The sequence below is a fragment of the Dermacentor albipictus genome, chromosome 4 (assembly GCF_038994185.2).
Source record: "Dermacentor albipictus isolate Rhodes 1998 colony chromosome 4, USDA_Dalb.pri_finalv2, whole genome shotgun sequence".
In the NCBI taxonomy this organism is placed as follows: domain Eukaryota; kingdom Metazoa; phylum Arthropoda; class Arachnida; order Ixodida; family Ixodidae; genus Dermacentor; species Dermacentor albipictus.
In genome coordinates, this window is record NC_091824.1 from 160,986,276 (window position 1) to 161,010,287 (window position 24,012).

A 24,012-nucleotide genomic window follows, 5' to 3' on the forward strand; every position below is an offset into this window, starting at 1 on the left:
TTGCAGTAATCCAGTTATAAAATAAGAATGAGTCAAGCTTTTTTTATCATCTCCTGCCGTTTCTTACGTTTTACGTTATTGTTTTTTGTCAATTACGTTTCTGTGAATGTGCTTATTCATCATAAAGTATCGGGCTCCCCAGTAATACCCTGCAGGAATGAGCAAAATTTATGTTATGTTTTTTTCGCATAACATCACCACAATATTCATTTTATTCCTTTTTTTTAATTGTCTATATTGTCTAATTTCTCTTATGAAAGGCCAGGTGTGCATAACTATACCTCGCCTCTTGTCCACGTGGCACCCACTGGAGTGTACTGGTCTTCCCTTGCATCCACTCGACAACTCTACGCAACTGTGCCTGTTACCTGGTCTCTCTCAAAAGGAAGAAGCGCTATTTTGTCGCATACACCTGGAAGCTGCATTCACCAACCCGTACGTGTCCTTGCGATGGATGCCTTATAAAGACGGGTACACTGCCTATGGTTGCGAAGGAGCTCTAGAGCCCATTCTATTCGACTGCCCGTTTTTCAAAAAATGAAAGCCTCGCTCTCCGCACCATTTTAAACCAGCTAGAAGGACAATCTTTCTCATTGAACAATTTCTTGGGATCATGGTTTCTCATATGATAGCTCCTGAAGGCTACAAACGTGCTCCGGCGATTACTGATCCAAACTGAACTGAGCGACCATATATCACTCAGCGCTTCCATTACGACGGCATCTCCATGCACATAAAGTCATGACTTTATATTCGCTCTGCATATTCGCGAAATGCAATACCTAAATATCTCAATCTCAATATGTAAGTAGGCATGGTGAAATGGCTGCAACCATGCGGCTGACCAAGAAATTCGTTTTTGTTATGCAGGTTTTTCTGCTGATGATCGCCGGTAAAACAAGTCGTGGGTAGAGGACGCTTCGAGATCAGCACAAGTCCCGACACATGGCTGCAATCAAGATCGTCACTCAAGCAAGGCATGTAGGACACAACCCTTCAAGGTATACGCACGTACGTGACGTCATGCGCCACGGAGAGTATAAAACCACGACCACTGGATTTCTTCACTAGTGGGCAAGGCGAAACGGCTGCGACCATCCTGTTGACAAAGAAATTTGTTCTCGTTATGCAGGTCAGTTGTTCCTTTTCTAAAGTTAGGTGCGGAGATGAGCTTTTCTTACTGATTTTGACCTGCCCAGGCATTTGTTTGAGTATTGACTATGACTGTTGCATAGTTTTTACAATTTTGCTATGTGGTGACATCGGATCCAACCCGGGACTCACTACAGCTGAAATGCTTCAAAATATTCTGACGGGGCAAGACGATATGCGTGCTGATGTTTCTGATGTGAAAACGAAGTTTAGCGAGTGTGTTCAACTCATTCGTGATCTCGACTCACATCTACGATCAGTAGATCAACTTATGGAAGAATCAAGAGAAAACTCTCCGATAATTACAGCGCTTCAATAATCGTCTCTGTCCCTTAAGAATGCGGTTACTTTGCAAAGCAGAAAACTTGTCGGCCTCGAAGATCGTAGTGGAATATTGAACGTTATTGCTTATGGCATTTTTGAGGAGAGCGAAGAAAGCGATGCATCTTTAAGAAAAAGTGTTGTTAATGACATTTTTTAGCGAAAACTCGGGGATAAATGCCAACCTATAGCCCGTATTCACCATCATGGCCGCCATTGAGGCCAACGCCCACCAACTGCCTATTTTCAAGATTACACTGAAAGACAAGCTGTCATTCAAAATGCGAGCAAGCCTGAAGGAACAAATATTTTCATCCAAAACTTTATTATTATTATTATTTGGGGTTTTACGTGCCAAAACCACTTTCTGATTATGAGGCACGCCGTAGTGGAGGACTCCGGAAATTTCGACCACCTGGGGTTCTTTAACGTGCACCTAAATCTAAGCACACGGGTGTTTTCGCATTTCGCCCCCATCGAAATGCGGCCGCCGAGGCCGGGATTCGATCCCGCGACCTCGTGCTCAGCAGCCCAACACCATAGCCACTGAGCAACCACGGCGGGTATTTTCATCCAAAACGACCACAGCTAGGAAACACTGTGCGTGCATAAACTTCTTTGGGAGAGCGCTAGACATGATCAAGAGAATAATAAGCGCGAATCTCTTATACATGATAACTTGAAAATTGATGGTGCATTGTTTGCATGGGACGACGCTAAGAACGAACATATAGCACTACCTAAACAAAGGAGTGCTCCACATTGACGTAATGCGCGTGCGGAGACAAAACACTTAAGAGTACTAAATTTCAATGCTCGAAGCCTTGTAAATAAAGTAGGAAAGCTCGAACTGTTACTTCTTGAACATGACCCAGATATAACAGTCATTACCAAACCTGGCTGCGCGATAACGTTAGTGATTCTGTTCCATCTGCGGGAAGTCCCCACCGCAGTAATAAATAATAAAAATATAAATAATAAAAATAAAACTGCTTTTGTTACGCCCCCCTGCTTGGTCTTTGAACGGCAGTATGTTGTAAATAAACTTAATAAAATAAATATTTTTCTGCCATTTTCCTTCCCCCAAGTGAATGGTCGACAACCCGGCGCTGCTCTGGATAATATGCCTGCCTTTCCTTTATCCTTTTACTTTTTTTACATCGTTGCAAGATATGAACATTTATCTGTTATCTATTGAAACAAAAACCAGCAAGTATCGGCAGACCAGAATTGACATAGAGAGATGAGAGGGGAAAGGCAGAAAGGATAACCGGAAGACAGACTTCTTCTTTGCTACCCAACACTTGAAGAAAATGTGGGACGAAAGCAAGGAAGATTAGCGGAGAAAGAAGGCAAACTTTGGAAAAGAAATAGAAGGGTAAGGAATGCATGGGAGCATCTAAATTTCTGCACTAAGAGAGGCCAACGTATGAAACTTAATAGTGGCTTGAACAACTTCTTGCGTAACGAGAGTACGCGCAAGCATTCCATGATTTTCTGCTTTGAAAGTGACCGGCTAAAAATGAGAAACACTGACAAATATTGTTTGCCGAACTGCTTAATGCAAGAGATGATGCAGGAAAAGATCACTATAGTTACATGCCGCGCGAACCCTTCAGAGTAACTATTATAAATCACTAAACTTTTCAAGCAGAACGCTGTATAGGAACCTGCGCCCTGATACGACACTTTCATCTTTATCGCCAATAAAGTAGCGTGCAAGTACTCCCGATATTGTGTGCTTCATTTTACCATGAAGCACGCATTCAAAAGTACGATTTTGCTGCCTTTCACAAAGGAGTGGCATGGTGTGGACCAGTGTCGCTTCTTAGCCTTGTTTGTAGCAATTAAAATTATGTACGCGTAACTATAAACTATTCGTGTTTCCTTAGAAATTGTTTATTGTGTAATGATTATTAGCGTTTTTTTTTTCACCTTCCCTTTGTGCCAGAGCAAGAGTCCTTAGTACTATACGTCCTGAAATTCCACAATGGTAAAGTTATATGGTTTCTGCTTACTTCCTTGTCTAAACAGAGATAAGGAAAAAAAGGAGCATAGACGCACAATCAAAATCGATCACTCTCACCGCATACTGTCCCCGCACAGCACAGCAATCTCTACTTTGTTACCACTTTACCTCCCCCTCCCCTTTCTCCCCAGCGTAGGGTAGCAAACCGGATCTTTATCTCTGGTTAACCTCCTTTCCTTTCCCCTTTCCTCTGTGTCTCTCTCTCTCCTTGTCTACACTGCAATCCGGACATCATACTTTTTACTATGATATTCTGTACTGAGCGGAGTTTGAAGATGTTTTTCGAATCCTCAAAATGCAACAAGTTTAGCAATGCAAGACGTCTTTCAGAGGGTATTGAACTAGTGGAGGCATCGAACAGTGCATATTGCTATAAAAGGCATCACAGATAGAAATTATATATATGCATATAATTTTTCAACGAGGATTTTTGAAAAATCTTTCTTACAGCATGCCTTCAGTAGTGTGTGTGTTGCAGGCATTGATTCCAAGGTGGTGATGTCTCTTTGCATGGTAAACACCAGCCTGTGCTGCCCAAAGTATGCTTCAGCAGCATGAATACACAGTAATAAAGAGGTCATTTGCAGTGAGGCAAGCATAAACGAATGATTTGCTTTCACCTATACAGAAAATATTGCCCAGTACTTTTAAAATGGGCCCCATAATTTTAAACATTATCTTTTGCAAACTCACTATCTCGTATTACAGCTGTTGGGATCCCTCAACTCAGGCTGTCTATTTGCGTGATAACGAAATACACGATGCGGCGATGTTCAATAGCGGATGGAATTTTCGAAAGATATTTTTTTCTAAATGCAGGCCCTGATGCGTAACAGAAGTAGTTCGTGGCAGCGTCTAGTGCTTCATTGTAGAAGTGTGTACAATAACCCCGATAGTATATAACGTTAATTCTGACCACTTGTACACATTAGGTTGCGTTTAACATTTACTTTCCTTATAGTTTTTTTATGCATTCTGTATCTTACTTGGAAAATAACTTTACCTAAACATTCTTTATCGATACATGCGGTTATCGATATTACCGTTCTTCCTGTGTGTTCAACGTGCAAATGTTGAATTGACGTTAACAAGCGCGGCTACTAAAGCAACAAATAAAACACGCCAGAAGTGCACAATTCGCGCATAGTTGCTGAACACCGATTGTGACGAAAAGTGAGAAATTGCATTCAGCTACAGCAATTCTTCATTTTGTGCACTAATTCACACAAAATGGCTTATGAAGCCTTATTATACTAATACGCATTGAAACCTATGGGCGCAATATCGCTTAAGAGTTTCGTGTGGCCTCGTTAAACAATTTTCCGCATCGGAATAACGGTGTAAGTGAATATTGTGCCTGCAGCCAGATGTCATAAGACGACACGTAATTAAATATTTACGTGCCGCAAGTAGAGAGTGATGGCTTCACCCGGAAAGGCAACAGCACCACCCGTCCGCGCAATATTGAGGCCGTATTAAGGACCCGGAAAGACTTTGCACCAATTGCGCGTGGAGCTTAATCCTTGAATATTTCCCGTCACGCTGCGTATATTACCAAAATGCCTTCAGCGTTCGTTGCCAGGTTGGCGTCATGGCAATCAACACTGGTGTCACCCTTTGGCAGAATTTTTGCGCGAGCCAGTGAACGACGAGGTACCAAGCTTATTGCGCTGCCGCTCCTTAATTTACGCGCCAGTAATTATAACACCGGATTTTGTCGTAGCGAATGCGTACACATGTGTTGCTTTCCCGAAGGCCAACGGAAGCGCTTGTAATTGCTTGTGAAATCATCTCGCTAGGACAAGAACGCCCATATGGAGAAGTTGCAGGTGTTTCTGTTTGAGATCACTAGAAGTGTCAATAGTTCGCCTTGAAAGACCATCATCGGTTGGTTAGTATTCAATTTTAGTGGAAGGGAGCGCTAGCAGGGCGTGTGTGGCTGTGTCGGTGCCGGCCACTGCTGGATGGTTGGATAGAACTACATCAGAACTAGGAGTACTCTCAGGCGTATTCGCCTTCTTGTTCTTTAGGTGCTTTCAAAAAATATGCCGAAAAGAATTCATTCAGGCAATGAATCTCCTTCGTTAATGTTATAGAAAACAATATATGTGCGCGTACATCAAAGTGGATAAAATAATGGATAATGTATATTTTATATACCAGTCCTGTTCTTAAGCTTTTATGGGTCTGCGGAACCAGGCGCTGGTTGCTTTTTTTTCTAAAACAGTGAGAGTATAAATTGGACTCTTAACTGACGTTCGGGGCTTGTGTATGTTTGGGAACCAAAAAAACGCTAATAATGCCTATCACAGGATCACATGACTGCCTGTTTAACGTATTCTTCGATTATTTCTACGGTGCTATTTCTGAGGTACACATACAATGCTGACGTGCTCCAATTTAGGCCTGAAGTATGTTAAGTAAGCAGCTAACTTACCTGTGTAAGGAATGAAAAAAAAATAACTCAGTAAACAGTTTCTCTTCCGAGGCCTCACATGCAGGATTATGGCGTTTTACATTATAAGTTATGGAAAGTGGCTACATTTGAACATTTAATTTATTGGTGGGAGCAAGAAGGATGAGGGGCAATGAGAAGGAATCGGAGAAATTCTATACCACGACATCTGTTTCTCCGTATCTTAGCAAAAACAGAAAGTGATAGACGCTTGTCGCTATACCGGAATGCTGCCACATAAAACATAGTTTGGGACTCTTGAAGGGAGCGCACAGTGCCAACTCTATCTTAGCTGCTTCGTTACACCATATAATAAAAACGTGCACCAATGAAATTTCTAGTATGGCCTGAAATAAATGGCCTGAACAAATCACCTCACCCATCAGGCAGGCCTTCTTTATGGGCAGTAAAGGGCGCCGCAGACGTACAGGAAAAGGCTGGAATCAAGACGGATACCTTTGGAAGTAAAGAAAAAAGCACAGTAGTGTTTAGGCCTGTACTTCCATCGTTAGCCACGTCGTGCTGAAATGGGGAGCAAAAAAACTATGGGAAAAACATTGGGCGCTGGGCGCTCCGCCATCGATACTGGTGGGAACACAAGGACAACACCCATGGCACAAAATAACGTTCACTCGTAGGTAAAAAAAGAGCTTGGAAAAAATAGTTTTGGGGGTAAGCAGAACGGGCAACCTTCAGGTAATGTTGGATGACCGTCCAAACATCTCAGGTGTAGACAGGCACTGAAATGAGCGAAGCCTCGTGACAACTTAGACCGATAAATGATTTGTGCCTGGGAAGTGGACATTATTCATACCGACAGTTAGAGACACTTGAACGTAGGATAGTTTAGTGTAGTCGTGAATCGAACTGTTCGTAGTACTTCGGAGCATATGTTGAGTTACAGTTGAAGACAGACAACTTGAAAGTGTTTAGGGAATTGACTTAAAGAACTCAAAGGCTTTCAGGAGAACGCTTGGCGAAAACTTGATTTGGCAGTAGTAGCTCAAGAACGCAGTCATATAGCAGTACTAGTTCAAGGTAGTCCAGGCGGGCAAGAATCCAGAGTACCAGAAGTTTCTAGTGTGCTCTGTGAGGCAAATGCTAGGTCGCCTGATTATTGTTATTACCTAATAACCTGGTCAAATACACAATGTATGGTTGGGTGTTGCGTTCTCGATGCTGCTAAAAGAGAACAACAGATTTTTGCAATTGTACAAGCTCTGAACTCGTTCCCTCCGACAGCAGCAGGCTTTCACAGCGGGCACCAATATATTCTCAAGGGCATACAGATGGATAATATAAGCATCCAATTTGAAATTGTATGTGCATAATGCCACATATCTCGTTATCTTTTAATTTATTCTGCATCCATTTCAGGCCAAGCAAATGTCTAGTTCGTATTAGCAAGCTATCAAGCGCGAAAGAAATGTGTTGCTCTAAAAATAATTCAGCGCAACCCACCTCCCTATGACCGCCGACGGTATCGCGTTTAGCATTGAATCAGTGTAGCGATACAACGTTTTGCCACTGTCGAAGCGAGTTATGTAGGAGGCGTGTACAACAACGGGACTCCTCTTTCACGCTTTCGTAACAACACAATCTAGCGGCATCACCGCGAAGCCTTCGCACGGCGTCAGCAAAGCATTGCATGCCAGGCGTGCGAAAGGCAGCATGCGGCGGCTGGCTTGCTAGGGTTAGCATCTGGCACCACGTGTTGAAAGGAATTTCAACCGACCATCTCACCCTGCCTCGTCGAAATGAGGCGTGACTTCGCCTGCTATTGTTGGCGTCCCGCTCCCCGCGCAGAAAAAACCTTCTGTCACCCGACCTTCTTCCACCAGGCCTCGTCGAAATGAAGCATGACTTTGTAATTCGCCATGACCATTTCGAGTGTCTGTCTGTCTGCCGGAAGCTCCGCAGTGTACAGGCCTCTTTTGTGTGTGTATATGTGTGTGGGTGTGCGAGTTTAGACAGACCCTTTTCTCAAATTGGACCTAGAGGTGAACTTCCTCGAACCCGCAATGCACAGAAGAGGCGGACAGGCGCCTACAATTCCAGGAGGCGGAACTACCTCTTCCTTTCAGCAGGCTCGGCATAACCAGGGGGAGGAGGGGCCCTCTTTCTATGCCGGGCACGTGACGTCGACGGAAGCAAGATCCCGCCCACGATTGTAGGCAGCCTATTTAAGGGGCTCCAAAATGTACTTTTGAACCCTTCATGCTCTTCTCATTTTCTTTCATTTACCTTTGAATAAACTGTGCAAGTTTCGCACTAGAAATCGTCTCGCCCTTGCTTGGTTGCCATGGTCTAGCGGATGCCTGCAGCCCGCCGGCAACGCCACGCTACCCAATAAGTAACGTCGGTCGAGCTTCGTTAGGCAGGCGTCGCTACTTCTCGGCAGCAGTATGATACGCTACCCTGGAGTACGCAACAGGCTCCTCTCTCGCGCTTTTTTATAAACACGATGCGCCGACTAGTGGCCCTGTCAAGAAGTCTGCACGTGGCCTCGGAGAGAAGTGTGGTTCGTCTGTGCGTGCGAATGCTAAGAATCGTACCCTCACTTAGCCTCACATCCAGTGCCACATACACAGTAACCCAACGTAGCGAGGTTATTGAAGAGCGAAATATACCCAGAGCATTCATGACGCAGCTTGCTAAAGCGTTGGCATGAAATACGTTCGTCGAAAAGCGGCACATACGCAGTGAATTTGTGTCGCAGCCTGCTAAAGTGTGGGGTTGCTGTCCTTGAGAAACCCGTGCAACATAGGTTCGAGTGCGTCTAGCATTGGATAACTCAAAAGGATATATTACTTTATTTATGTATTAGCTATTGTAGAGCGGCACACACCTACTGGCACAAGCCCAGTGACCCATTTTGGCATCAAAGAGGTTCATTGAAGACCAGCGCAGACCGATTGAAGCAAACGTAGTGCTCCAAGTCATTGTCAGAATTTCTTGAAGAGTGGTTAATACCTAGCCTCTCATCTACTGTGACCACAGTGATTGCAAAATGTACTGTGTCGCAGTATCATTCGGCATTGTGGTTGGCAGAGATTACGAATTCGTGTGTCTGCTGATGTGCCCATAAGATTTCGCACGTGATTCATGGATGGACAGGCATACAAAAGTAATTCACAGATGGATGGGTATATCGTATGGAGATGCAATAGTCATCATAATAATCATTAGAACTTAAAAATATGTCACCAATACGCACCCAACTTAAGAAAGATTGCTAATACCGTTAAGGTCACTAATTATCTGCAAAGGATGGATGTGTCGCCATTCTTTTCTAGTAGACCAATCGCTATGACTATAAAATATGAACTATACTTGCTTGGCTATTTCCACATGCTACACATGTATTGTGAGTAATAGATATACACAGGCCAGCACTCTCAGAATCTGTGTGTGTTTAAAAGCTTTCGCGATAAACACAGCACCAGATTTCTTTCTTTTCTTTTTATGCTTTGATTTTAATGCGAAAACGTCGAATGGTCCACTTACCGGAAAAGCCGCCGTCTGTAGTCTGTAGCAGCGAAACGGAACCTAAAGTGCCCTTGGCTATGACGCCACGTCAGGAGCGGTGCCTCAACGTATTCCCACTGGGTGCAACACCACGTCATAAGGCCTGCCTTATCAAATTCCCCATTTGCAGCGATGTCATCTCACAAGTGCCGCCTCAACAAATTTCCATTGGCTCCGACACCATGTCACAGGTGGCGCCTCAACAAATTCCCGTGGGCTGCGACGCCATGTCACAAGCGACGCCTCAGCAAATTTCCATTGGCTACGACGCCACGTCACAAGCGGGACCTCCATAGATGCTTATTGGCTGCGACACCACGACACAATCGGTGAACCAACAAATTCCGATTGGTTGCGACGCCATGTCACAAGCGGTGTCCCAACAAATTCCTATGGCTGTGATGCCACATAACAAGGGGCACTTCAAACAATTCCCATTGAGTGCGACGCTACGTCACCAGCGGCGCTTCAACAAATTCCCATTCGTTGCGACGCCACATCGCAAGCAGAGCCTCAAGAAATTCCCGTTGGATACGACGCCATGTCACATGGGGCACATCAGCCAATTCACATTGGCAACGACACGTCACAAGCGGTGCCTCCGCAAATTTCTATTCAGTTCGATGCCACGTCACAGATGGTGCGACTGCAAATTCCCATTGGCTGCGACACCGCATCGCAAGCAGAGCCTCAAAAAATTCCCACTGGATACGACGCCACGTCACATGGGGCACATCAGCAAATTCACATTGGCGACGACACGTCACAAGCGGTGCCTCCACAAATTTCTATTCAGTTCGATGCCACGTCACAGGTCGTGCGACTGCAAATTCCCATTGGCTGCGACACCACATCGCAAGCAGAGCCTAAAAAAATTCCGATTGGATACGACACCACGTCACATGGGTGCCTTGAAGGAGCCGAGCGAAAGGGTAAATGTCCAGCACAGTTAGCGCGCCAGTCGTTGTCAGAGCGAGGGTGACGTCGCGTCTCAACGATGCTTTCTCTCCTCACGCAATCTGACATTCGCTGCCCGAGCCAGCACCCAAGAGGCTGCTGCTTGATGGCTCGGGCAGCACGTACTGTTTACTATGGCGGCCTTGGTGACCGCTGCTGCTTCCTTGGTATCTCGTCAAGCAGGACATCGGTGGCATGCGGTGTTCGCACCGAAGGCCGCTGCTGCTTGCTGGCTCGGGCAGCACGTACTGCTATGGCATATTGCTAGCAGCACAAAATACTAAAAACCGCTCAGTGGTCTTCATTTCAACATTATTGCTGTCACGTTCAGAACTCATAAGAATTGCTTAGGTGTCCTTGGATTTTATGCACTTATTGTCGTTGATATGACTACAAAGAGAGACAGTGAGCGTTGGAGAGAGATAAGCTTTATTTGCTTAAAACGATTGACGTGCAATGCTCGGAGCACCTTTAGTCCAAAGCCCTACTGGCCTCGGCCGCCCTCTTGACCTGTCTTATGAAGGACTGTTGTCTTGCCAGGTCTTAGCTGGTTAGCTGTGCCTGTGTTTGTTTCATCAAACAGATGTCATTCACAATAGCATGTAATGTGCTGTAGGGTTGGTATGCCGCCACATAATGGGCAGTCGGGCGTGTAGCGATTGGGGGACATGGCATTTTACATGTTAAGATGGGAGAATAGCCCGGTCTGAATTTTGCACCAGCAGGCGGCCTCCTCTCCTTTGAGTGATGGTTGAGGCGGGAGAGGGTATTTTTTTCTGGATGCACGCTGCTGAACGAGAATCTCTCGGGAAGATGTTGGATTGGGGTTGTGGTGGCTACCAGGGTGCGTCGCAGTGAAGTCGGCCCAGTTAATAATCCCTCGGGCTAGCTAATCGGCCATTTCGTTCCCCTCAAGGCTTGTTTGACCTGGTCACCATATGATCCGGTGGAGTGCGAATTTCGTTGGTATTATTGAGCGACTTGTTTTGGCCACGTTGCCCCTTAGAAGCAGGCGACATGAATTCTGTGAGTCCATTGTTATGGTAACGCTCTTTTGCGTACGTCGCGCGTGGAGGAGGGCCATTGCCACGGCGAAAGTTTCCGCAGCCGCCGTAGTAGCTGCCTGACAGATGCCGTAAATTGTTGCGGTCCTTTAGTGTTAACGAAAGCCACTGCGTACCTCCTGATGGTCTTTTGTGCGTAGCTGGCGTTTGGGTGCACGTTCGGTTACGCGTCTGCGTTCGGACATATTGTGTTGTACGTGGCATTATTTTCATACATTGTTCTAATATGTTGTGTGCGTGCTTTTCACCTTGCTTTGTTGTATTACGGGTGCATGTTTTTGGGTGTGGGAGCCACTGTTAGTTCAGCTCCTGCTGATGTCGGTAGTAGGAATACGTGTTCGCTGATGAATTGTGGGTGTGTGGAATATGTGCCCTTGTCAGTAGGGCCCATCCTGAGTGAGTGTAGCTAAAGCGCTCCCTCTGAGAGCTTAGTGTGTCTTGTTTTAGCTCTTCGAATGTGCTGAGTACCCCTAAGGCTAGCTGGTGCTCTGTGGATGCTTCCTTGGGTAGTGTGATGGCGGCTCTGTATGCTGATCTTACTGGGATGTCAACCTGCCTCTCCTCCTCATGACTAAGGTAGTGGTAGTGCCAGCCGCACGTGACTCGACTTATCACTAGTGCTTGAACAAGCCTTAGTGTGTCGTGCTCTTGCATGCCCGCTATGTGATAAGCTACGCGGCGGAGCATATGTGCGATGTCGTTTGTGGTGGTTTGGAATGTTTTGATAGTGTGGGATTCTTCCCTGCTACTTTAGATCCACAAACCCAGGATCCCCATCGTCGTAGATTCTTGGACCGTACCCCTCCACAACGATGTTGACAGGTTCGCTGGATATGTAGCCTTTCGAGTGTATCCGAAAGACCTGCAATTTTTGGGGCGCATTTGAGGCCACTGCTCTTCGAGAATTCGTCTAGTGCCTCGGCTGGTTGTTGTAGCACGTGTTGTTTTTGTGTTCCAAAGGACCCCTTGCAACCCATAGCGTTATGTCGTCTGTGTACGGTGTGTAACCCAAATCAGGGATTTGGTCCAGCTGTCGCGCCAGACGACACGCAGCTTTGTTGAACAGCAAAGGTGAGATTACTGTCCCTTCGGGTGTCTGGGCATCTTGAACTTTTGGGAAGCGATTTGGACGATGCCTATTGGGGCTATGCGGTTGGCGAGAAAAGCCCCCATGTAGTTGTACGCACGTTCTCCGTATCCCATCAGTTTGAGAGTTCCTGCGACATTGTTTTGTGAGAAGCGTTATCAGATGCTCCCTTGAGGTCTAGTGCAAATAATAGACTTTCCTCTCCGCGGGCGATGTTGGATATAACTTCTCTGATCAGTAAGAATGCATCTTGACAGGATAGCCCAGTATGGTACCTCATTATGGTTGTGGAAACCATCGTTTTCTTCACGGTACCGCTTCAGTCTTATTTTTACTACTCGTTTGTACAGTTTGCGCAGGTAGGACGTAGGAAAATGGGCCACAGATCCCTTATTGTGGGGTCTTTTTTAGTTTGGGGTCATGATAATTCTAGCGTGTTTTCATTGCGGGGCAATTGGCCTTTGAGCCAGCTCTCACCATTAAACAGTTCTCTGATTTTAGTCAGTACTCTAGAGTCGAGGTTCCGAAGCATAGCGTTCGTGATGGCATCAGCGCCAGAACCCGCGCTTTTGGTGGCTGCTTGAGCTGCCTAAAACACTTCTGAATATGCGAAAGGTTCATCTAATTTGAAATTTGCCTTCCCAAAGTATGGTCGTATGGTCAAGTCTCGTTTGGGGCATATGTGTTTAGTTATGTACCTATGTGTCGTTCTTTCAGTTTCTCTCGTAGTTGCGTGTCTGTGCCTGGGGAACTGTCAGATATGATTTTTGGAGTCATTTGCTGTTTTCCACGCGAGTGCTGCCAGGTCAAGTATCCCACGGAGGATAAGCCACGTGTTAGCCATTTTCAAGCTCCCCGAGGGGTACCCGCAAAACATATCCCTCTCGTTTTTCGCTAATTAATCTTCGAGCTGCGCTTGCTGCGCCAGAAGTGTTATGCGGGCACGTAGGTGTTTGTTGAGGCGTTGTTTTTTCCAACGCTTGACTAATCTGTCTTTCGTCCCACAAGTTTACTAGGTAAGGATCTACCACGGGCGCCTTCGATGTGCGCACTATGGTTTTGGTGGTGTCTTTGTGTGTTTATTGGATGAGTTTTATTTATTCTTGGATGTCCCTGGGAGTGTTTGCTGTGTCGAGGCTCCGTTGGCGCTCCCTGTATTTTGAACCATAGATTAATTTTGTTGTCCCAATCGTTCAACGTAATTTGGGGGTGGAGATTGAAATATCAACAGAATCATGATTGCTCCCCAAGTTTTCGTTTAGCGATACCCACTGTGCGTCCTTGATGTTTAGCATGTACGCGCAATCGGGTTACCTGTGTGTACGCGCAATCGCTGTTACCTGTGTGTGTGGGTGTGCCTATATGGTCTGCAGTGTGCAGGCCGAGGTACTTAACCGATTGCTCAAGTAGAGCTCCTTTAGGGGATGTGGGCGAATAGGCCCACATTCTATGTGGTGTGTTGAAATCGCCCAATATCACCATATGGTCTCTGATGCCCGCTATTCATTCTAACGCTATGGCCTTTCACACTTAATATCACGCTAAACTATAAGTTTAAGCGTGACGCGCATGTGAATGAGGCGTGGATGATGCTTTAAGCATCACGTTGTCGAAAATAAGCGTGACACTACTTGATGTAAGAGTGAGGACAAGACTGCATGCCATAGTTCGGTTTTGAGCGAGCGTGAGCGAGCAGCGTACGCGTGAGAAACGCCAATAACACGCTTAACATACGCTTAGCGCTCGCGCGGGAACTGTCAATCACGCATATAAACACCCGAATAGGGAACCGTGATATATGACGTGATCTGCGCGGAGCATGGGCGAGGGAGAACAACGCTCTGCGCCTTCTCACTGCCCTGCAGAGAATACGAAGCGTTTCATGCGGAGACTGATTAAAGACCTAGACCGTGGTGTCTTAGAGACTGCTCTCAGCCATTTTTGGTGTCGATTCTCCGGGAGGTTGTCATGACGTTCGTTCATTGCAGCACAGAGCTTTCGGTCTAATGGTCAGAGTTGGTGTGCATCGCCATGTTCACTTCTACAGACATTCTTGGCGTACAACACGGATGGTGCATGCATACGGAGTGCGACTCTGCCGAGTTTACAAGAGAAATGCACTAAGGGCTGAGGCGCCAGGAACAGCATTTCCATGTGGATGGTGCATATATTGTGGCCCCTCATCTGCCACTTATGGACGATTGGAATATACAGATAAGAATATAAGACATTGGTTCGCTCTTATCAAATGGCGGCTAACTGGTTATTTGTCATGACTTCCGGTGTCCGCTTGTATCAAGTGTGGTGCAAAATTTGCGCTAATGGTGCATTTTAATGGAAAGCGAGAACCTTCTACGCAGGCAGATCTGATCGAAATAAGAACAACCCAGCCTCGTGCTTTTTTAGCAAGTTTTAACGAGATGCTGTTGAATTCCTCTAAATTGTTATGTTTATTGCGCTCAAGTACCAAAACGCCACGATTATAATGCGAAGTCATTTTAGAAATTTCTGCAGTAGGAACACGCCTCGCGTCACATTCTGGTTCACAACACGAATTTATTTATTTATTTATTCAAATACCGTAAAGGCCCTCTTGGAGAGGGTACTACATAGGGGGGGGGGGGGGGGCACATGAAACACACTAATAAGAATGTGCAAAAAAATAGTACGAATAAACAATTCAGCAAACACAGTAAGAACACCACAAAATACTCATACACCAATATTGGAAGTGGATTAAAGTTCGAATAAACATAAGAATGAAGTGTGAAAATTGAAACACCGGGGGTTCAAGGATAACACAAAAAGAGAAAAAACTGCAATACGATGTCAAACAAGATTCAAAGGTATTAAATTAGCCCTGATAAAAAAAATAGCTAGCACTAAAGACGCACATAATAACGTATACCGTTAACGATAACGTATATTAAATACAACAAATATAACGTATTTTTCTTTTCAATTTATATTCGTCAGCTCAGCGTTCTCTCCGTACCTGCTGGCACTTCGCCTTGGACAAGGGTGGCGAACTGTGCGTTGTGCTCCGTGTTTGTTCCCATTATTTTGAACACTGTTATTGGTGCATCAATGTGGTTGTGGCGTATTAATCGCAACTTTGAGCAAGATAATTGGCTCTGCTGTGCAGGTGTGGAGACCTAGCGGTTTTCATGGTCACACGGCGCACCAACACGCAATTCATGAATTCATAATTATGGTTCATGGTTATTCATGGTTTTGCCGTGTTCGATTGTATCGCGGGCCCTTCCGAATGGCGTTTATGCAATAACCTTGCTGGTTGTCCCGGATGGCGACGGTATTCCCGCTGACAGCGACAAAGGCCTCGTCCCTCGTCCTTTCACTTCATTTTGCGACGGTACTTCGCAGCAACGACGAATGAAACCCTGCGGCAATCCGCTTTTAAGCGTTGTTTCCTGTCCTGTGCGGCGTAGGTTCGCGTTATAGGCGTACGATATTTTTTTCTTTTGTTCCTAGTCCAAAAGTCCCCCTTCGCATTATATTTGTGGTTGCGTTATTTACGTGCAAATATGGTATGCACGCTTAACAAGAAAAATAACTTTGCCGCGGTTTTCCAGCCAGTGATAGCGACAGATATTATTTCACACCTCAGTCAGAAACGCTATTACAGCCTAAGTTCTCTCCACACATTTATAATCGCCATCTGCGTTGGTGCCTGAAAGAATCGAAGTCTTTTATATTGCACCACTGGGATTGCGGTAGAATTTAGCGCCTAATGTAGACCTTACGCATAGCTTGCGCTTCGTATATGCTAATATAATAATATAATATTTGGGGTTTTACGTGCCAAAACCACTTTCTGATTATGAGGCACGCCGTAGTGGAGGACTCCGGAAATTTTGACCACCTGGGGTTCTTTAACGTGCACCTAAATCTAAGCACACGGGTGTTTTCGCATTTCGCCCCCATCGAAATGCGGCCGCCGTGGCCGGGATTCGATCCCGCGACCTCGTGCTCAGCAGCCCAACACCATAGCCACTGAGCAACCACGGCGGGTATTCGTATATGCTCGGCGGACATATTGCCGGTTAGAAAATATTGGTTCGACATATTGCCGGTTAGAAAAGCTATTCATTGAAGTAAATAACTTCTTACTAACAGCCTATTCTGTCTGGTATTTGCTCTGGCGAGTGTGGGCTTCGGGCAGGGACGGTCTGAGCAGCGACATCTGATACAACTAATCTCGTGTGTCGTTCACCAAGGAGGATCAACAGGAAATAAAATTATATAGCGTAGTCATTAAGCGCTACATAGAGTGACGATAAATCTTTAGGCGTAATTTACAGAAGCACACCGATGGCTGCATTATAACGCGTTAACACAAAACTAAGGTACAAACCCACTGCAAGCTTCCCGGCGAGTCGCATGCTGGCCGCCGGTGGTATTTCTGTAAATTTCACGGGTGAGGTGGTTCTGCGCTGCACGTCGCCGACGTCTGTCCGCTGCTGGTGAGTCATCTGATCGGCCTAGTCGTCACGTATGCCGCTCATAGCATACCGTTGCCGATAAAACTGAATATTCTTAATTTTTTCAGCCATTTGTCGACCGACAGTAACCTGCATCTCAGGTGCGCTGCATGCGAGGGTGCAAGCACACGTGCTACTTAGTTTGCAACCGGGATTGCACTCTGAATTGCGATATCTGTCTGGGTGCAGCTTCGCATATTTTACATTTCGGGCTTTAACGAGAAAAAGTGTAACTGTGTCCCATGAACAGGTATATATTACGTTTGTTGCAAATGTACTTTGCAGCTCTTAATTTCCAGCTGCAAACCCGTCTGTGCATGCAGTGAGTGCTCAAGAGGTAGAAATGCACATAGAATGCAATTCCTGCCAAAATCTTTATCTTCATTATGCTGGAAACCATGCATAAATACGTCTTTTAGGTCATTTTTGCTTAGACATAGAAAGGGCCTATCGAATACTTTACCATTTGTGTTCGAATTTTTTACTTAATTTTTCTGGAGAGCTTGATGAACTAAAATCACTTCTTTTAGCTATGTTTTTTCACCCGAATGCGTTTTGCACACTGTTCCTTTGTTTTTGAGATTGCATTTGAAAGTGAAGTAAGTTTTGGAAGTAGGATTGATGAAAATGAACAAAAATGGAAAATATTACTTTTGCTGTCACATCAAAGATAATGAAATTTTCTGAGCCGTCCCACGTCGTTTGGGCACTAGCATATGCGCTGACATTCCGGAAGGCTCAGAGAATTGAAAAACTAAAACACTTTATTTTAGCTGCTTGAAACTAACTTAACTTTCTTTCTCATTTTATTGCCAGGTTTTGTGCAATCTTGTGAGTAGTCGCGTCCTTACTACACTTTCCGTGCAATCTTCAGTTGAGATATTTTTTTGCTTTTGAAAAATGTATCTGTATAGTTTTTCAATTTTAAATGTAATAACGACCATGGTAGAATGCTGGCAGAATTCGCAGAAAGGAATAGGCTGCGTATAATGAACACCTTCTTCAGGAAGCGTAGCAACAGAAACTGGACCTAGAAAAATCATAATGGCGAAGCAAGAAATGAAATTCATTTCATACTTTCCGCCATTCACAACATAGTGCAGGATGTAAGAACTAATATTTTCAAGTTGAGGAGTAAGCAGACGGCACCCTAAAAACTTCGACGTTTGATGTTTTTAATAAGTAATAACTTCACGAAGTGAGCTCCAGGATAAGGACTGAACGAAATGATGGGCAGCAGATATGATGGATTGATCCTGAGCTATATGCTTGCTAAATTTGGCTTTCCAATGACCGAAATATGTCTAAAATTTAGGCGTTAACTGCAGCTGTGAAGAACGCAGGCCGACGGCTGGAAGTTCACAGACTGTCTAAGGTCTCCCAGCATAAGTGTTCGGTGATAGCTAGGCAGGAATTATTGCACCGGGAAACCCGTCCAATCACGTAGCACTATTGATTACTTTTTTGTCTGTGGAAACTAGTGTATCTTAACTGCAAAATAGCCGAGTGATTGACTTCTCGCTTTGTCCAAGTGGAAGATTGCTGTGTCGAAATCCACAGAACTAAAATATTAAGAAAGCACCAGCTGGTGGCACTGCTCTCGATTCGATTTTAGATTTATTTCCCAAAGCTGCCTGAACCGCTTTCAAAAAGCGGATGCAGGAATTGCGCATTACTTACACCTGCGGATATCTGCCTTTCGATAAGAGTAAATGATTATCTCAATTCTATAATCACTTCACTAAAGATAGCCGGTCACACTGGTTGAGGATCGCTAGTACTTCATAAGACTTCTAAGGACAAAATTAAAATCCCTATGCCATTTGCTCTTGAATTTTCCCAAAACGTGATGATTAGTTTGCTTGAGAAAACGAGCGTTATCATAATTATCCTTCCAAAACATACAAATGAGCATGCTGTTTCTAAACCATGCGAGCCCTTTTTTTTTGTCAGAAAAAGAAACGGCATGTTCGTCGTTGCCAGGCGCAGTGATCTTGAGACACCTCTGCTAATGCCACTAATTTATCGCGCCAGTTCTTATTCATTGGCAAAAAACGAAAAGCAAACGTTCTGCGCCAGTATAGCAATAAACTTGCATTTCCAAACTTAATGTTAGCAAAATAATAAAGAAACCTGCAGATTTTATAACTAAGATGACCACCCAAACCAAGTAGAATTGCGCACGTGCTGCTTTCGCAATGGCATTCGGCTAGAAACGGAGCAACAAGCAGCATAAGACAGCAATATTTCTGATGCATGACAGCACTACACATGTAGGTTTCTCTTGAAGCTCCACGTCCCGCTCGTTGCTACTTTTTGATGTTGAGAGGTTACTTCAAAGCAAACTTTTGCGATTGGTCCTAAATGCAAACGTCGCGAGTCCCAGCAGCACAAATATTTGCCGCCCACTTTGAACTGAACTTGAGGCAACTTCGTCTCCTTCTGCCCGTATGCAGAAGGAAAAAAGCAAATTTCTGTTTGCCATGCTCAACCAGTTTTCATGACGCATGCATTTTCTTCCTGCATTTCTTTTTCTCTTGAAAAATACAAGCCTGTGCATCAATATCTCGGTGGCGCTCTAAAGAAAAACCGATTTGTTGCTATGGATTCAGAACGACTTCTTTCTGCCGCGGCAACACCCATTTTCCAAGGCTACAGCGCCCTACCGTTGCGTGACAGCACATGACTGAACGGTATTGAATAAACGTGAATGACAGCTTCGTGGTAACGTGCCATGAGCTCCACCGCTCCGGGCCGTGGGCTTTAGACCTTTCTTGCCTGAAGAAGTTGCGCACTTGCATTAAACTTTCACATTGAGTTGGCGTTTGGTTGTTATGCAGGGTGGAGGCTGTGTGAATTCGCAGTAGCTCGGAGCACTAAAAATTCTTACGCGCCTCACATGCGTCATATAGTGCGCCACCTAAATACGTCATCTAGGTCTCGTGACTTTGAGTCAAGTGTACACCTATTTAAGGGTTTTTGAAGGTGAAAAGAAATCTGGTTAACTATTTCAATGCTGTCTTTTGTTACTGTTAAATTAGGAGGAAGCGTCGAAGCAGCGACACAACTTTTTAGTTGTAATTAAGGTATCGCTTAAAGGGTCATATGCTTCACTACATCACAGCAAATTTCACATATTTTCCATATTTTCGTCTTCCGTGACATTACAATGCAATATGAAGTCGCGATCGGACACGGCTCATATCTGCAACGACCAACACGTAACGTCTATTTACGTGGGAACTATTTAGTTGCCTGTGTCGCTAAATGTCTACATTTTTTATATGCCGCCTAGAATAGCTAGCTTGTGTCTACTTTGGAACTACTTTTCGACTGTCGGACTTAGCGACCATGTATTCCTTTAGTGCCTTCTTGTTCCTTCTTCTTCTAGTGCCTTCTTGTTGACAAGGTCCAAGAAACTTCGCAAGCACAAACACGTCTTCCACCGGATGACGACGGTGAAAACATACCCTCGCAAAAAAAAGTAAAACAACGGCGAGTTGCCCAATGACTCCGAGTACTGCAGGTTCAGAAAAACCGGAGAGCAAAAAGGACCTTGTTCGGTGTCCTGAAGCCACTGGCTCTGTGGCTACAGAGAATGCCCGCCAAGAGGCCATGGAAGTGGCAGTGGAATGTGTCTTCATACCTAAACTCCGTTTCCCGATTTCCGCAGAGGTTGGGCGAGTGACGACAAGACGACGAGAGGAGCGGCCATTACGAGCCGACGCCAAGCGCATCATCGGCTGCGAGCGCACGGTCATTCGTTGCAAAGCGAATAGCAAAGCGAACAAAATTAAGCTTGTCGCCGTTTCACTCCTAGTGGATGACGCAGTTCAGTTTTCTAATAATTGACAGGAGTGTGACGCGTGCGCAATTTGTGATCCTGCCCCACCGCAGCGGTGGTCGCTGACGAAAGTGCAGCGCAGACGAATCACGAGGCGATTGAACTTTCGGAAAAGCGAGCCGCTTGCGCGATCGAGCCCTTGCAGGTCGTTAGGCATTCAACGTGAAACACGACGGCGCAGTTGCTGACAACGATGTAATCATAATGGCATAATGCAGCTTAGTGCGTCCAAGTATTCAGAAATTAGTTAGGACACGCCATCAAGGAAAAGAAATGCAACATTGGTGGAATTCTCCGATAGATGCCGTTGCAAAGGCGACGTTCACATATCCATTATCATCATAGTTTTGTTGTTTAATGTTTTCTTAACGCAACGCAAGTTTGTTGCTATTCATGACGAAACATTTCAGATTTGCGTTCAATTTACACCAGTTGGGAACAATGCCTCAGCAAATTACGCCAGGATATTTTGTTTGTTCCTCCAGCATTACGAACAGAAACAGGTAAGTAATATGCTTAAACAATGAGCAGAAATATTATAAAGCTCTCTCTCTAGAAAAAAAGAATGTCAGGCTGACGTGAGGCACGCTGCACGGTCACTGCGTGAGCTGCAGGAGCTGCCTCCTCGTCGCTCGAAGTAAACTCTGTGAGCATGCCAACAGCAAGTAGGGACTTTTAAAGTAAATGGTGTAATGCACATAGCTTCCGCCTCTACATCGCTAAACGTTGAGTAATTGCCGTCAACGCCACCGCAACCAGCCTCAATGGACTCCTTACGTCTAGTGGAACACGTGAACACCCAAATCTATTCTCTGAGTCGCTTGCTCCACGAATTACCAGACTCTCGACTTCGCAAGAGGCGTCCCACCAGCTAAGCCTAACAACGGGTACGGCCTAGCCGAAGGCCTTGACCCAGTCCAGCGCACCAATGACCACTAACAACGCTACTGCGAGGCGTCTCGAGCACGCAGAAATCTCCCTTCCGATGACCCTGCCGATGGAGACTAGCTCGCAGTTAAGTACGGTCGAAAAAAAAATCATGGACTCCCACCAAGCCACCCATGGGCAAAGCATGGGCAGGACATGTAATGAGGAGGGAAGATAACCGATGGTCATTAAGGATTACGAACTGGATTCCAAGGTCAGGGAAGGGTAGCAGCGGACGGCAGAAAGTGAGGTGGGCGGATGGGATTAAGAAGTTTGCAGGGACAACATGGCCACAATTAGTACACGACCGGGGTAGGAGAAGTATGGGAGAGGCATTTGCCCTGCAGCGGGTGTAGCCAGGCTGATGATGATGATGAGGATGATGAGTGTCGCTGCGCCATCCTGGGCATGTCGGGCAGAGTCACCGGTGAGGTGATTAACAACGATGCCATAATGTCCCAGCAGCCACTGAAGGATGATATCATGTCCTCGTTCAGAAGCGCAATGGTAAATTTCATTGATTTTAGACACCAGCTGTTCATAATTGCCACGTCGTAAACCTGGCAAGCTCTGGAGGGCTGCTTTCAAATCACAAACTATTGCCCATTTGTTGGGCGGTTCTTTTTCAATGTATTCGACAGCAGCTCGAAGAGCAGCCAGTTCGGAAACTGTAGGTGTCGTTACGTGTGAAGTGTTAAACTTGATGATGACAGATTGAGATGGTACAACGATGGCGCCCGTCGAATTTCCCGTCCTTGTAAACCATCCTTGTAAACGTGAATTCGGTTAGCGTATGAACAATGCAAAAGTTCCAATGTGATCTTCTTGAGAGCCGCCGTCGTCAGGCTAGCTTTCTTCACTATTCCTGGAACAGTAAAACACGCAGGAGGCTTTTTCAAGCACAACAGAGGGGATGGCGTTCTTGTTGCCAGTGAGTGCCTCAATGACAAAGAGTGCCGGTTAGCCGCAACTGATCTGGAGAATGTTGCATTGGGTCTTTTCTCGGGCATGCGAGCGAGATGGTGGTCAGGGACTCTGGATATATGGTGAACATGCGCCCGGAGTGCGTCGATAGCTATATAGGTCATTATAGGGTGGTCTCTTGCGGTGGCAAATGTTGCTACGGTTGAAACACTTCGAGGTAGCCCCAGACATGTTTCGAAGAGCTTGGCCTTGAATTCTATGTAGGACATGGATGTTAGTTTTGTTATCATAGGACAGCACTGGTGTGCTATATCGCATGTGTCCTAGGAAGAGCGTCCAGTATAGTTGAAGCATAGATGCCACGGATGTGCCCCACGTTTTACCGGAGAGAAACCTTAGTATATGGGCGATAGAAGTAAGCCTCTTCTTCAAGTATGAGATGTGGGGGCTCCATGAAAGGTTTCGGTCAATAGTAACGCCTAGGAATTGGTGAGATTTTGCGTATGAAATTGTTTGGTGGTAAATAGAAATAGGATACCAGGTCATGGGCTTGTGGGTAAAAGTGACTAAGGCGCACTTTGACTAAGACTTGACTAAGAGCAGCGTCCAATTCCTCTAGTGAGAAGGACACATTCGACTCTGGGGAGCGTGTCGCAGGAACCTCGCCTAGAATTTCGCTATTGATCGTGACCACGCTGCCCGCAATCCTCACACAGAAATCTTCGGCTATATCAACCAGCGAGTGGTCTTGATGGAGGGCAAGGGCTGAGAATGGGTGTCCTTGCTATGGAGACGAGTCAAGGCCGCGCACCATCCTCCATATGACAGACAGTGGCTTGCGGGGGTCAAGTGATTCGCAGAACATCTTCCACCGTTGTTAATCCAACCTGTCCATACGACGTTTGATTTTCGTCTGTATGAGTCGAGTGACTCTGAGGTCATGAATTGACTTTGTGCGCCTGCATTGTCTCTCTGCCCATCTGCAAATTGTTCGAAGTCGTTCAAGTTCCATGTCGAAATCTGTATGTTCTTTAGCGAATGTAAAGCTGTACTGAGACGATTTCAGTACACCTGTAATAAGGTTCTCAATGGTGCAGGTAAATCCTTCTTTACATGTCTCTTACATCTTTGTCTTATACGCTGACCACCGTACATGATGGGAAGTAGAAAAGGAGAAGCTTCCAAATCCAGTGATTCTTAAGTAGGTGGGAATATGGTCACT

The 24,012-nt window shown here is 45.4% G+C and overlaps 1 protein-coding gene across 9 annotated transcripts in view; it reads right to left on the reverse strand.

Moving 5' to 3' along the window:
- Positions 1-24,012, reverse strand: part of LOC135899990 (neprilysin-1-like) — a 702,442-nt gene that overhangs the window by 398,215 nt on the left and 280,215 nt on the right. For 3 of the 9 annotated variants that reach the window (XM_065429411.2, XM_065429413.2, XM_065429412.1), the window contains one exon: positions 6,337-6,413. The exons of the other annotated variants lie outside the window; for them this stretch is intronic. In XM_065429411.2, coding sequence (XP_065285483.1) covers positions 6,337-6,413 — 77 coding nt within the window. The remainder of the gene's footprint in view (positions 1-6,336; positions 6,414-24,012) is intronic. 9 annotated transcript variants of the gene reach the window in all.